Raw genomic sequence first — 14,050 nt, forward strand, 5'->3', positions numbered from 1 at the left:
ACTCAGTTCTGGCCCTTCTCAGGTGGGTGCCATTGCCATTATAAGAGAACAAGGGTGGTATTCTTGGTGAGTTCCGGCACCTCTTTTTCTAGAAAAATAGCACTGCATGTGACTTAGATTGGATCCAACTCACACTTGGGGGGGGGGGCGCAGTATCAAGCAAAAATATTATTCAGAGAAGAGGCATTGAAATTAATGAAAATAAGATTCCATTAATTCCAATAGGTCTACTCTGATGAAAACTTAGTTGAATACCACCCACTGGAACATAGGTAAAGGTAAAGGTACCCCTGCCCGTACGGGCCAGTCGTGACCGACTCTGGGGTTGCACGCCCATCTCACTTAAGAGGCTGGGAGCCAGCGCTGTCCAAAGACACTTCCGGGTCACGTGGCCAGCGTAACGAAGCTGCTCTGGCGAGCCAGCACCAGCGCAGCGCACGGAAACGCCGTTTACCTTCCCGCTATAAAGCGGTACCTATTTATCTACTTGCACTTAAGGGTGCTTTCGAACCGCTAGGTGGGCAGGAGCTGGGACCGAACGGCAGGAGCTCGCTCCGCTGCGGGGATTCGAACCGCCGACCATATGATCGGCAAGTCCTAGGCACTGAGGTTTTACCCACAGTGCCTCCCGCGTCCCTCACTGGAACATACTTCTGACTAAATATGCATGCTGCACTTTTAATTATGAGAAATGAATTTATAAATTACATCACATTCTATCTTTCTTTTCTTTTTTTACAGTTCACAGCCTGTTACAGGTTACTGGAAACAAAACTTTCCCCTAGAAGCAATAAAAGGACATGCCTGAAGAAAATGAACACACTCTTATGCAATGGCTGTGAAATTGACAGGCAATAGGGCAAGACGAGAGGAAATCACCATTCCTCTGCTTAACAGCTTCATTGTTATGTATTAGCATAGAAAGGGGTGTAAGGAATGGCAGCAATATGGAGGAGAGAGAAAAAGAAGAATGTGGGGGAACTTATTTCACATGGCTGAGTTGTCTTATAGTGCTGTCTGTCAGTAAAGGCTTGCAAATATTGTATGACTTGCTGACTTCTGCTGCACAGTAGAAAAACGACAAGGAAACTACAGAGGACTATCAGCAGTGCAGAAAAGCTTTAAAAAACCTGCATTTTGTTAAAAACCAAAGTGAATAGTAAATTTAGGGGCAATGAACAGAGAAAGAGTACCAGGAATATGGGATGAGCATCAGAATAATGCAGCATGGTTGTTCTCATTACTATATATTCCCAGAAAGTGGTGGTCGTTGGTGGTACAGTCTTGTCCCCTTTCCCCATGCTTCAAGGCTATCTATCTGCCTTATTATTCAAAGGGTCACTTTGTGCAATTAAAATTTCATTCACTGCCTTTTTAAACCAAACAAAAAACAACCACAGGGGGAGGGGGGATTATGGATTCATGATGTTACAGGCACCAGCCAATCAGCACTGTGCACAACCAGTTTCTGCTGCAAAACTGAGAAACTGGTTTCTTTTCAGCTCAGTTCTGGAATGAATATTATACGTCTGAACAAAAGTCCAGAGGGCACTTCCACAGCAACCCTACTTACTGCTCCAATTTTGCCAATCTGTAATTCTCTGAGGGAGAGATAGTCCTCCCTCAGGCCCTTCCAACAACCAAATAATATCATAAGTAGAACTATATGGAGATTTGTGATAAAGAAGTATACAAGTAGCTCATTCACACATGCCACATTCAGCAAGTACTATATAGATGGTTCTATATAGTATCTAGTGTCTTCAAAATGAGTAGAATAAATTTATGTGAAAGTGGATAAATTATATTCACTGGGAGGCTGCTATGATTTCAAAGCAGAAATGGTGCAAGTAGCTTTCTTATTTATATGTATGCATCTGTTTGATCAGTCCACTAAGTTATTAGTTTACAGAAGACCTCCTTGGTGCCAAACACATTGTGAAAGGTATCAATCACAAATGCAGTCAGATATGCACACACTCTGCCATCAAGGAGGTCTGATCATGACTCATAAGAAACCCGTAACCAATACAAAATGAACAACAACAAAAAGGAAGTGAAGAACTGTTTCTAAAAATATCATAAAACATAAGAATTTCCTATTTACATGACAATTGCTTCAGTTAAAAATGCTACAAATGCCATTGATTTGGGTCCATATAAAAATAGCCTTGTTTACATATTTTCATGTGCATATCTCTTCTCTGATGCAATATTCTGAGCTGAATGAAGATGATCACAGTGCCCCCTTAATTCTTTTTCTCTTCCTGTGGTTTTTCACCCTCGTCACCTGACAGTGTACCACTTCCATACTTCTTCACTTTTGTCTCCACTTTTACAAGTCTCTGCTTGACTTTGGCTTGAGACGCAGTGTACTCTCCGTGGAGTCTAGCAAACCTGGTCTGGAGAATGTCTAGGGCAGCTTCCAGCTTTTCTATTTTCTCCTCCAGGTCTTTGGGATCTGCTCCTGCTTTAGCTGCTTCCTCATCAATCAAATTGTCTTTCATCAAAATCTGACGTCCTTTTTCTTCTAGTGCCTTTTTGGCATCAGGGTATTCAGTGAGAGCTTCCATCAGGTCATCTTTAGATAAGCAGAACAGGTCAGAATAGCCTATACTTCTGATGTTGGCTGTCCTCCTATTGCCAGATTTGCTGCCTTTGATATTTAAGATGCTGATTTCTCCAAAGTAGCTGCCATCACTTAGGACCACAAACTGGGTCACACCATCATCCGCCACGACAGCCAGCTTCCCTTCTTTAATAATATACATGTCCCTTCCGATATCCCCTTTCTTGCAGATATAATCTCCAGGACTGAAGACCGTGGGTCTTAGCTTCAACACCAGCTCAATAAGGAGTCCAGCTTCACAGTCTTGGAAGATGCGTACCTTCCTAAGTGTGTCTAAGTGGACATTGATGGCAATTTCAGCCTTCAGTTTATCAGGGAGGTACTTCAGAACTTCTTTCTCTTCCACCGTTTTCTTGTTGGTCCACAGGTAATCAAACCATTTAATAACCCTGTTTTCCAAGTCTTTGGTGACTTTTCGGAACTGCAAGTACTGTTTGATAGAATCAACCTTCGCCTGGAACTCTGCCCTAGAGGCATTCATGTTAGAGATCATAGAGCCTACGTTACCGACAATGGTAGCAAAGATGAGCACACCAACCAGGAAGTCCATGACCACAAACAGATACTCTACATCTTTCACAGGAGGTGGAGTCTCGCCAATGGTTGTCAATGTCAATGTTGACCAATATAAACTGTAAATGTATTTCCTGGACAGACGTCCATGTTCTGGATGGGATATATTGGGATAGACCCAGGTGTCTGTTCCAAATCCAATCTGCTTGGAAATAGCAAAAAATATGCATGCGTTCCAGTGGATAATGATAAGAATGTACAAGACAAGGTTCCCAATTCGAAACATGTTTGGGTAGTTTGTTCTCGTTTCTGTACGGTCAAAAAACTCAAATAGCCTAGCAATTCTCAGCAGCCGATTAAAGCGCAGCTCAGGATAGTTAACCCCAAATTTAAAATAGCCCAGGTCTGTTGGGATAAGAGAGAGCAAGTCCAGCTTGAACTGCGTAGTAGATTGATAATTCAGTCTTAACTTTTTTTCATCGCGAACTAGTAGTCCTTGTTCCAGGAAACCTGAAAAAGCAAAAGGACAGAGAAGGCAAGAGATTGCTTAAGCAGAACTGTCTACCCTGGAAAGCTGCTCATGGGTTTTCAAATATATTTATTGTCAATATTTTAACTGTTTTGTGACCATCTATAGCAAAATATTGTTTTGCCATCAATATTTATTGAAATAAATAAAATACAGTTGTACCTCAGCTCCTAAACGCCTTGGGAGTCGAACATTCCATCTCCCGAACAATCGAAAACCGGAAGTGAACGTTCTGGTTTTTGAATGTTCTTTTGGAAGCAGAACGTCCGGCGGGGCTTCCGTGGCTTCCGATTGGCTGCAGGAGCTTCGTGCAGCCAATCAGAAGCCGCGCTTTGGAAGTCAAACGTTTCGAAAGTTGAACAGACTTCTGGAACAGATTCTGTTCAACTTCTGAGGTATGACCAGGCATTGCCACATTCATTTCATTTATTAAATTTCTATCCTGCTCTCCTTCCCCAAAGAGCCCAGGGTGGTAAACACAAAAATGGTAAGACATGGCATTACTCATCATATATAGGTAAGGTAAAGGGACCCCTGACCATTAGGTCCAGTCGTGGGCAACTCTGGGGTTGCGGTGCTCATCTCGCTTTATTGGCCAAGGGAGCTGGCGTACAGCTTCCGGGTCATGTGACCAGTATGACTAAGCTGCTTCTGGAGAACCAGCACAGCGCACGGAAATGCCGTTTACCTTCCCGCCGGAGCGGTACCTATTTATCTACTTGCACTTTGACGTGCTTTCAAACTACTAGATTGGCAGGAGCAGGGACCAAGTAACAGGAGCTCACCCTGTCACAGGGATTCGAACCTCCGACCTTCTGATCGGCAATCCCTAGGCTCTGTGGTTTAACCCACAGCGCCACCCGCGTCCCACTCATCATATATAGTGCTCATCTTAACATCAGCGAGCAGAATCTCACATTGCATGAGCAGATTTCTGCTCACCCAACAGAACTTCACCTTTCTCTCCTACCCCCTGCCTTCCTTTGCACCCCCGAAATCTGAAGGGTCCCTCAGCTGTACAGAGCAGGTTTTGAGAGTGCACAGGGGGCTGCAGCAGGATGCTCAAGTCCTTTCTGCTCACACCTAGGCTTCATTTTGGCAGTAAAAGCAAAGCAAGGGTTCTTGATTGGCCCAAGATGACAAAAATAAACAAGAAGCAGATCTGGGAACATAACTGAGCCAAAGCCAGCATGAATCCCACCCCCCTAATTTAACTGAGTCCAGATTCACGCAGACAGACAGAATCTGCTGCCATTCATGGTGTGATTCCGTGGTTGGAAACTGCTCAAACTACTCACCTGTTCTGTACCTGACAAATGTGTCCAGGACATAGATGACATCAGAGGAATAGTCCAAGATCAGCCAAAGTGTAATGTGTTCCAGTTGAAGCTCATCAAAACAGGCTCTAAACAAACAGAAAGGAATGGAAGATTTGCTTAGAGCTAACACCTGATTCAAGGCAGGTTGCACTGGGGGAGAGCAAACCACATGTTCAACTTTACTTTAAAACATTGCCTGCTTTCATCTCCCATATATCCTCTGAGGTTGTAATTCTCCCTGTGCTTATCTTCCTGATACTGGTAAGGAAAGTGGAGAGCAGAAATCAATTTAGCGGAACTGAACTGAGCAAATAATCCAAGAAAAGCTGTGCAAGGGCACAGCCTATTCAAAATATAATTCATGATCTGTGAACTGCAGGTCTACTCAGCCCACCAGATGGCGGTGACAGGTTGTTACAAGTGGCAAGAGATTGCTGTAAATGAGATGAGGGTGGTGTGGGGAGGGCGGCAGTTCCTGCTTCAGAAAGAGCTGCGTATAGATGAAAGTATAGAATTGTAGGGCTAATATAAACCACTTTAATAGACTTGCTGATAGACAGGCAGACAGCTGGATCTAATGAGTAAGAGATCGCTAGGCCGGCATTCCAGATTTCAGAGCGAGTTGAAAGTGAATGGCACGCAAAAAAAAAGAGGGGAAATATTAATAAAACATGAATATATTTAAAATTAGCCTGAAAGGTTATATTAAGCAAAACAAGGTTGTAGCATCTTGCGTTAAATCGAGAGGAAAAAAAGGCGGAAATGAGCTACAGTGACATTCAAAGCAAGCTAGATACAGTAGGCATATGATTTCAAATATAGTCAGCAGATTTGAAAACTGCTACCATTTTGATCTGCGCAACTGTCTCAGAAGAAAGAACGTCGATAAATAAATAAATAAATAAATAAGCACTATAGAAATGATAACGGGGGGGAAAAACCAAACACCAGGACAAGAGTAGGAAAAGGAAAATCAACCAACGTTGCATTCGGATACAAATATTTGCTGTGTTTTTTAAAAAAGATCTAACATGCGCAGGAGTAAAGACAAAGGACCAAAACAGGCAGTGACCCACCAACGAAGAATCCTCACCTACACACTATCAAACACCAGTTATAGAATACAGGTGTTGCAATGATGGTCAACCACCTATAGTACAGATCGCTTGAAGGGTCCATCACAAAGACCTCTTTCTTCTTCCTGAAAAGAAGGGGAAAGCGCGGGGTTATTGTTTTGTTGTTTTCATTTTAATGCTTTACTTGTTGTTGTTGTTCTAACTTGTATTTTATCTGTGAACCGCTCTGAGAGCTTGCAATGAGGGGGTGGCATATAATTTAATAAATGAAATAATAGCAATAAGAATATGCAGGTGTGAGCACATGAAATTCCATTGATCACAGGTGCTTCTCATGTCCCAGAGAGATCCCGCTTCCAGTATGCTGAAGACTGCAATTTCGTAAAGAAATACATTATAGCCAGCATTCACCCATCTGGTATGGCCCAACATGGCACCCACGTATATATTCATAAATTAGAATCAGCAAGTTTATCTTAGGGTCGCCATATTTCAAGAGGTACAAAATCCGGACACAAAAAGTTGTTGAGTTTTATTCAGGGTAATTGCCTGATAGCACCGCCGCTGAGCCTGAGTCGCCCATGCCGTATCCTGGACCACCCCTGCCAGAGCCAGAACCAGACACAGAACCACCCATGCACAATTTTTTTAAAAATTTAACCCCAAATCCAGGACATTTGCTTTAAAATGTAAAATTTCTCCCTGGGGTGGGACCCCCAAAAGAGGACATGTCTGAGAATTCTCAGGTGTATAACTGATCCGACCATCAGTCAGTGCTTGTCATCAGCTAAAGTGGTCTCATCCTGTGCATCAATTGAGGATGCTTCATTCACAGCATCTTAAGGCTTGAACTGGACAGGGTATCGAACAGATGGCCCATACAGATGTGAAAGACTTTGCTCACCAAACTATCAGCATTACATTTACAACCTTTTTTTTATAATAATATTTATTAGTTTTCCAACAAATTGAACACAATACATTTACAACCTTGCCAGTAAATGCTGAATAGGGCCGAAGCGAGACATCTTGTTTTTAACCAGCTTTCACTACCTGCACAATCACTACTATCACAGTAAGGCAGCAAGTACTATTACTACAAGTTTACAGCATGCAAAGTACACAACTACCACTATTGTTGCTTTGTTTTCTCACATCAGTAGTGTAGTTGAGATGCAATCTTTGCAACACACTTCATGGAATCAATTATCTACTTTGCCTTTTGAGCGTTCTATTTCTTTCCAACCTTCCTCCACATGGTGTTGCAAGGAAGTTGATTCTCATCGGTGGGCACAAGCTTAGGTAGTGACCCAAAGCGCAAATTCCATGGCCATGTCTGAGTAAAGCTGTGTAGGATTGATCTGCAAGGCTGCCATGCTAGGCACACTTCCTTCCAAGGCAGTCTTGTTGAAGTCAGTGGGATCCACTTATCTCCAAGAATGCATGCACAGCCTTGCGCTTCATAGAAGCGCAAATAGGTTTAGCGGCTATATCAATGGCACCCCATCTGTTCACGCTAGCAGTACACATGACCTTAGTATTGGAAGCTTCAGCTATCAAACCTGAATGTGCCAAATCCTCCGGCCACTGTGGCCAGTTGTGTGCAAGAAATTCAAAGGGTGGGGTTAGCAGGAGCTTCCTTCCTGTAGTACAACCTTTGCCAACTTGGTACCCTCCCGGCAGGGGAGGATGGAAGTTGTAGTCCAGTTCATTTGGAGTGCAGCAGCCTACCAAAGACTGCTGCAATTCATTCCTCTCTCACCCGCACAGCTTGTTTGGCTGCCCTAACTGGCCAATGTGCCAAGGAACCAGCAAGTGGGGAGAGGAGGGAAAGTGGGGGTCAACACTTTCTTAAACTGCTCTAAGGGAACAACCAGAAAACACAGGCTTTGCCAAGCCTGACTTGCATATCCTTTATATGTTTACATGTGTTTACATATTTTTGTGAATTCATCTTACAGCAGTGCTGTTACTTTCTGTTTAAAAAGGTCTGTGGCCATGTGGACGGGGTCAGTCACAGGAGTTTTGCCCTAACACTCAGAGCTGCAAGCCTTTATACAGGAAGGCAACATGGTGTGGAAAATGCACAGGGGACCAGCTCACATCATGCTGCTGTCACCTGTAAATGATGGCTGCACCAAATGATGGCTGCAATGTTTCTGCGTAGGTGCCAGAGTTATCCCGTGTTTGCGCAACGTTCTGGGAGCGGTGGCCCTAATTCTCAGGAAGTTGCGGAAGGTCCCTGAGTGGCTGCAGCATTCTAGAAGGCGCCGTTTGAATATTCCAGAGCCAAAGCCGATTGTAGGTTTCGACACGACAATCACTCAAGAGCTATACGACTCAGGAGCAGTTAGTTGATTATACCATTCAATTCTGTACAGAGCAGGAAGTGTGTTGTAAAGATGCAGTCCTCCTAATTTATACTTACTCTTCTTCCTTCTTTTTATCATCCTTTTTATCATCTTTTTTGTCATCCTTTTTCTCCTCTTTCTTTTCCTCCTTTTTCTCCTCTTTCTTTTCCTCCTTTTTCTCCTCCTTAACATCTTTCTTTTCTTCCTTCTTTCTGCATAACACAGTGTGCAACAGACTTAGCAAAACGTGGTTGGCTCATCAGCAGCTGGAGAGCTAGCAAGCAGGGAGCAGGTTCAGGAAGACTAGAAGAGGCCAGTCTAAAGTTTACCCGAATGGCTACTTGCGTGGTTTAATACAAAATATTGTGCACATCACAATAGTTGGTGAATATCAGGAACGCAACACCACACACACACACACAATGTGGCTGATTTTGAAAGAGCTTAGTACACACTTTATACATTTGCCAGCAATAAATCTTTCACACAACAGCCCAGAATTTATCTATTTGGCCTGGTGTGCTAAGGAATCATTCTGACACCTTTGTTTGGGGTAGGGAAATAAAGTCTGATGAAGTATAAGAAACTATATAGAGAGTTTGTGTCAAGTTGTCCCTCTGCACCATTACCTAGATAGTACATGGTGCTGTTTCTTTCTTCAGGGAGGCTGTAAGACTCGTATCATTAAACCAAGAATGCCAGCCCAGATGAAATGAATAGTGCCTGAAGATTGTTCCCTGCCCAATCTACTTCTCTGACAATTATGAAGCCATATGTGGGATATTTAACATGCAGTCAAACCAACATTTCATGTTTCGCTAGATAGGCACATGATAGGAGCAAAAGCTCACAGAGTCTTCCTGTAAGTTTGCTAGAGAGGACTCTGTGAGAGACCCACCTGACAGGGGCAAGGTGTAGTAATATATTCTCCTCCCTGCCTGGGCACATTCTCTTCCTCTCTTCGGTGATATCTGCTAAATCCGAGCTCCATGATCAGACTCCCTTTTAAGCTAGACTTCGTAACTGATATACCATCTGTTATTCTGCAACATGTATTCTGAGCGAGTAAATGTTACTTTTACATTTTACGAGACTATTTTGTATGTGATTGAGGAGAAATACCAGGAAAATCCAGTCTGCCTTAAAGCATCCTGGATTACTCAAACTAAAAGACACAATATTAAACATGAGAGAGATGTTGAGAGAGAGGCTTAGGCCTGGCACAAACATCACAATAAGCCACAGTTTTAAAACAGGCTTACCCATGAAAGTACCTTCCCACTGCCAGGTGGGTTCATTGTTTGCCCCATGCAGCTCAACCAAGACACAGGATTGCTTGTCATGTTGTCCAAACCAAGGCTATTGTTGGTTTCAAACAATGCTTGAGCGGTAAGCCATAAATAAACTGTGGTTTGTCCTGGATGTTTTTCTGGCTTGTCTCTTGCGCTTTTGTTTGAAACAAACTGTGGTCTGGGTTCAGATGACATGACAAACAGCACTATGGTTTGTTTGAGCAATGCAGGTGCTATGTGAGAGGGCGGAAGCTGCTCAGAGACCCATATACAGCAGAGAGGAGCCACATTCCTGATTGAACCGTAGTTAAGCAAAATAAAAAAATTCCTTCCAGTAGCACCTTTAAGACCAACTAAGTTAGTTCTTGGTATGAGCTTCTTCAGATATGCATGCATGCACTTCTTCAGATATGCATGCACACGAAAGCTCATACCAAGAACTAACTTAGTTGGTCTTAAAGGTGCTACTGGAAGGAATTTTTTTATTTTGACTATGGCAGACCAACACGGCTACCTATCTGTAACTGGAACCGTAGTTAAGCAAGTTAGCCTGAGCATGAGTTGCACACTGATACACACAGCTCATGCACTCCCACTTTGTTCCTCCTCTAAGTTGTGTGGTGAAACAAACTACAGAGCAGCTGACTTGGCATCCATTACATCCAAACCAGTACTGATGGTTTGCTTCTCCCAAACAATCCATGATCAAGAAGCCAAGGGTGAAACCTTGGCTCCAGATCATGGTTGGTTTGTAGAGCAACAAACTAGGAGCCCGGGTTTGGATATAATACCAAGCCAAGTGGCTTGTTTCCCCACACAACTAAGAAATGAGTGAAATAGGAGTGTGACACCACACACCTCACACGTCAGCCAGTTTGCTTAAATGTGGTGTGAGTCCAGAGTTATGTCAAAACACAGCCCACTTAAAAGAACTGATAGGTTTTATCTATGAATTTACATTGGAAAAGCTCGACAAAACCAGCCAGGAGGCTACAATTCAAAGTAAGGCTATAAATACAAGGGCATGGGGTCCTCCCCCAAATACTACGGTGTGTAAATTCCCAACTAGCAGCATCACTAACCAGAAGGAAAGGGATAGATTATCATCTACAAGGAAGAGATTTTCCACAAAAGCATGGCAGCTGACATAGGGTTTAAAAAGGGGGGGGGGACAATTGATCTACAGTTGTGAGGAGCATGTTTTGCAGCAGTGGGGAGGGACTAGGCAAGGCACAGATCATCTACGTACTTACTCTTCATTGGTGTTGTTGGAATAGTTGATGTTAAATCTGGCCAGAGCCCATTGACTACAGTGAGTTAAAATTAACAAGTAAATGCATGGGTGAATAAAAGAGCAACGCAGAAAGCAGCATTTAATACATTGGTCACTGTGTGCAACTATCATTACCTCCATCATTCATTGCACTGTTAGGCCTTCCCAGATTCTGACAAGATTAAGGAGGTCAACTTTGACCGCAGCACTAAGCTCCTTTGCGTAACTATCCAGGGCACCGGTCACCCATGTTCACGTGCAGCTCACACACGTTTGTGGCCATGCCTGGTGCCTGAAGCACTTTAGCCTGGTCTCAGGCGTCCTAATGCTCGACAGTGGAGGATCCAGCTATTTATAGCACCCATTTGGCTGCGACTCTTAAGTGTTCCTCAAGCCGTTCCAGTCATCCTCGCAACAGCAGTGCCAAGACAGGCTTGGCAGAAAACAGGCATATTTACTGCTGCTGCAAACACCGCGGCAGAGCAGAGACATGGCTGGAACGCTGCAAATCTGGAACTTCGAAGGAAGGGGAATGCTATCTATTGGAGAGCCCAGGTTCAACGCTTATCATTTGTGGGAGGGAGGGACATCGCGGTAGCATCAGTGATGCACGCTTTTGATTCCCTGCCTGTGATAGATGGAGACTCACAATTCTATACTGAAGTGAACATATGAAGCCTGCAGTTAAGGAGCACCCAGATTGGTCTCTGAAACCTTGTAATCAACAGCAGATAGTGCTAGATATACAGAACACAGATTACTGGGGTATCACACCTTGGTTGGTAGAGCACGAGACTCTTAATCTCAGGGTTGTGAGTTTGAGCCCCACACTGGGCAAAAGATTCCTGCATTGCAGGGGTCTTGACTGGACGGCCCTCGTGGTCCCTTCCAACTCTACAGTTCTAAGAGTCTATGCCCTCTTTTAATCATCCAGGGGCTGCTACTTAAAATGGTTAAAGATCGTCAACACACAGAGCAAACCTTTAGAAATATCTCCTTGACTGAATAAGGTGTATACATTCTACAAGCTCAGGGACCTGACAAACAGCCAACCCCGAGCACATTCTGTGGTATCTACTGCACCAGGAATGTGACCTTCCAGACGCTGTTGGATTACAACTCCCATCATTCCTCACAATGGACCATACTAGCTGGGGCTGGCAGGAGATGGAAGCCAATAGCATGGGGAGCGTCACAGACTCTGCATTCCTGTGCCACACAATCCAGCATTCTAAGGACTCGCTTCTGATTGGGTAGTCCAAGGGGTGAGAAAAAGTTGGAAACCTAAATAAGCAATATTGGGGGAAAGCTGAGACACCATAGAGGCCCTGGCAAGGTTCCAATGTCAATGGACAAGGCTGCTGGAGAAGGGTGGTTGCATGGGTTGGTAGTGCACATTATATGCACCCAGAAAATCTCAGGTTCAATTGCTGTCATCTCCTGGTAGGGTTGGGAAACTCTGAAGAGCTGCTGTCAGTCAGTGCAGACAGTACCAACAAGATGAACCAATGGTCTGACTTGGGACAATGCAGCTTCCTGTGCTGTGTCCTGTCCTCATTTTCTCCCCACCAGCTTCCATTCTCTCCTCCCTCAATTCTACCAATGGTCAGATCCCAGCCTCTATGCCCTTCCTTTCTCACTTTCCACGCATTGTTTCCTGCCCAACAGTGTGAGCTTTTTTTGGGTGGGGAGGAGAAATGAATCTTGGGCGTATGGTCATTTTTGCCGAAAAGGCAAAATTGATTCATCTCTGCAAATTTATTTCATCTGCATTGTTATTCTCACTGCAGAAGTTTGGTTTCATTTGGCATCAAACAGGACTGGGGAACCTGTGGTCCTTCAGATATTGGTGAACTGCAAGTCCAATCAGTCACAGCCAGCAGGGTCAAAGGGCAGTGATTGTGGGAGTTGGAGCCAGCAGCATCTGCACGGGTTCCTCAGCCCTGGTGTAAAATATGGAAGATTGAGTAAACAGCTCTGTTTGCCATGCATTGCAGACCATCCATATTTCAAAATGGGCAACCAAGTTCAGTCTGGAAGCCTGGAGCGGAAGTCGTAGAAAGGATCCAGCCATAAATCTACATGATCAGGAGTATGACTGAATGGGTACATTCACCGAAAACTATTGATATAGACTTGTAGCCCTTATACATGACAGGTGCAAGTCACATCGCATTAAAGCTAATGGCGAGACTTCCAATTAATTTTTAGGATTGCCTACAGCAGGGCCAAGGAAGCTCTGGTCCTCCAGAGGATGCTGAAGTCCAACTCCCATCAGCCCCAGCCAGCATGGCCGGTGGTCAGGGATGATGAGAGTTGGAACCTAAAAACGTTTGGAGGACCAAAGTTTCCCCATGCAGTATTCAGTACCTATCAGTACTGCACTAAACAATGCTTTTTTAAAAAAAAATCAGAGCCTCGTAGCTCCTTCCCAAAGTCCAGGAAGCTTCTTCCCAGCTTAGGAAAGAAGGCACAATGCTCTGGTAGAGTCCGAGAATCCTCCCTTGCATGGTGAGTACTAACACCCTTTTTCCAAGGAGAAAAGCACTTAGAATCATAGAATCATAGAGTTGGAAGAGACCACAAGGGCCATCGAGTCCAACCCGCTGCCAAGCACTAAGTATCCCTCTGTAAACACAACGTTCCAAGCAAATATCTTCCCACAGAAGCTGTATCCTCTTACTTTTTCAGTCCATCTGCCTCATCGTAGTTCAGCTGGGTGTTGCTGTCTCTACTGGGAATGTCTTTGAGTTCTGGCCCTCGGATTCGCTCAAGAAAGGAATCTGGCCTTTGGTCTTCATGATGCAAGTTCCTCCTGGCCCAGGATCGCAGTGATAAGATGAACCACGATAACCTGAAAGGATGGAGGGAACAGCTAGGCAGTACGAACTGACCAAGAGAAAGTGAACAACTGTATACTTCAGAAGGTTTCCTAAGCTTAGCATTCCTTTGTAATTGTGTGGTTGAAGGTCTGTTTGAAACTTTCACAAACTAAACACATGGTGCGTGCAGAACCCATTTATTATTATTATTATTATTATTATTATTATTATTATTATTATTATTCC

The 14,050-nt window shown here is 43.9% G+C and overlaps 1 protein-coding gene across 2 annotated transcripts in view; it reads right to left on the reverse strand.

The window, feature by feature from the left end:
- Positions 1-655: 655 nt before the first annotated feature.
- CNGA3 (cyclic nucleotide gated channel subunit alpha 3) overlaps positions 656-14,050 on the reverse strand; it is a 38,293-nt gene continuing 24,898 nt past the window's right edge. Inside the window, exons 4-9 of one of the 2 annotated variants that reach the window (XM_082221522.1) lie at positions 13,666-13,836; positions 10,963-11,016; positions 8,495-8,629; positions 6,084-6,191; positions 4,970-5,076; positions 656-3,652 (exon numbers count right to left, since the gene is read on the reverse strand). In XM_082221522.1, the coding sequence (XP_082077648.1) occupies positions 2,250-3,652; positions 4,970-5,076; positions 6,084-6,191; positions 8,495-8,629; positions 10,963-11,016; positions 13,666-13,836 (1,978 nt within the window). In that variant the 3' untranslated portion in view covers positions 656-2,249. The remainder of the gene's footprint in view (positions 3,653-4,969; positions 5,077-6,083; positions 6,192-8,494; positions 8,630-10,962; positions 11,017-13,665; positions 13,837-14,050) is intronic. The other variant, XM_082221523.1, reaches the window with a different exon arrangement.

The sequence above is a fragment of the Podarcis vaucheri genome, assembly GCF_965113315.1.
Source record: "Podarcis vaucheri genome assembly, chromosome: 4".
NCBI classification, from domain to species: Eukaryota; Metazoa; Chordata; class Lepidosauria; order Squamata; family Lacertidae; genus Podarcis; species Podarcis vaucheri.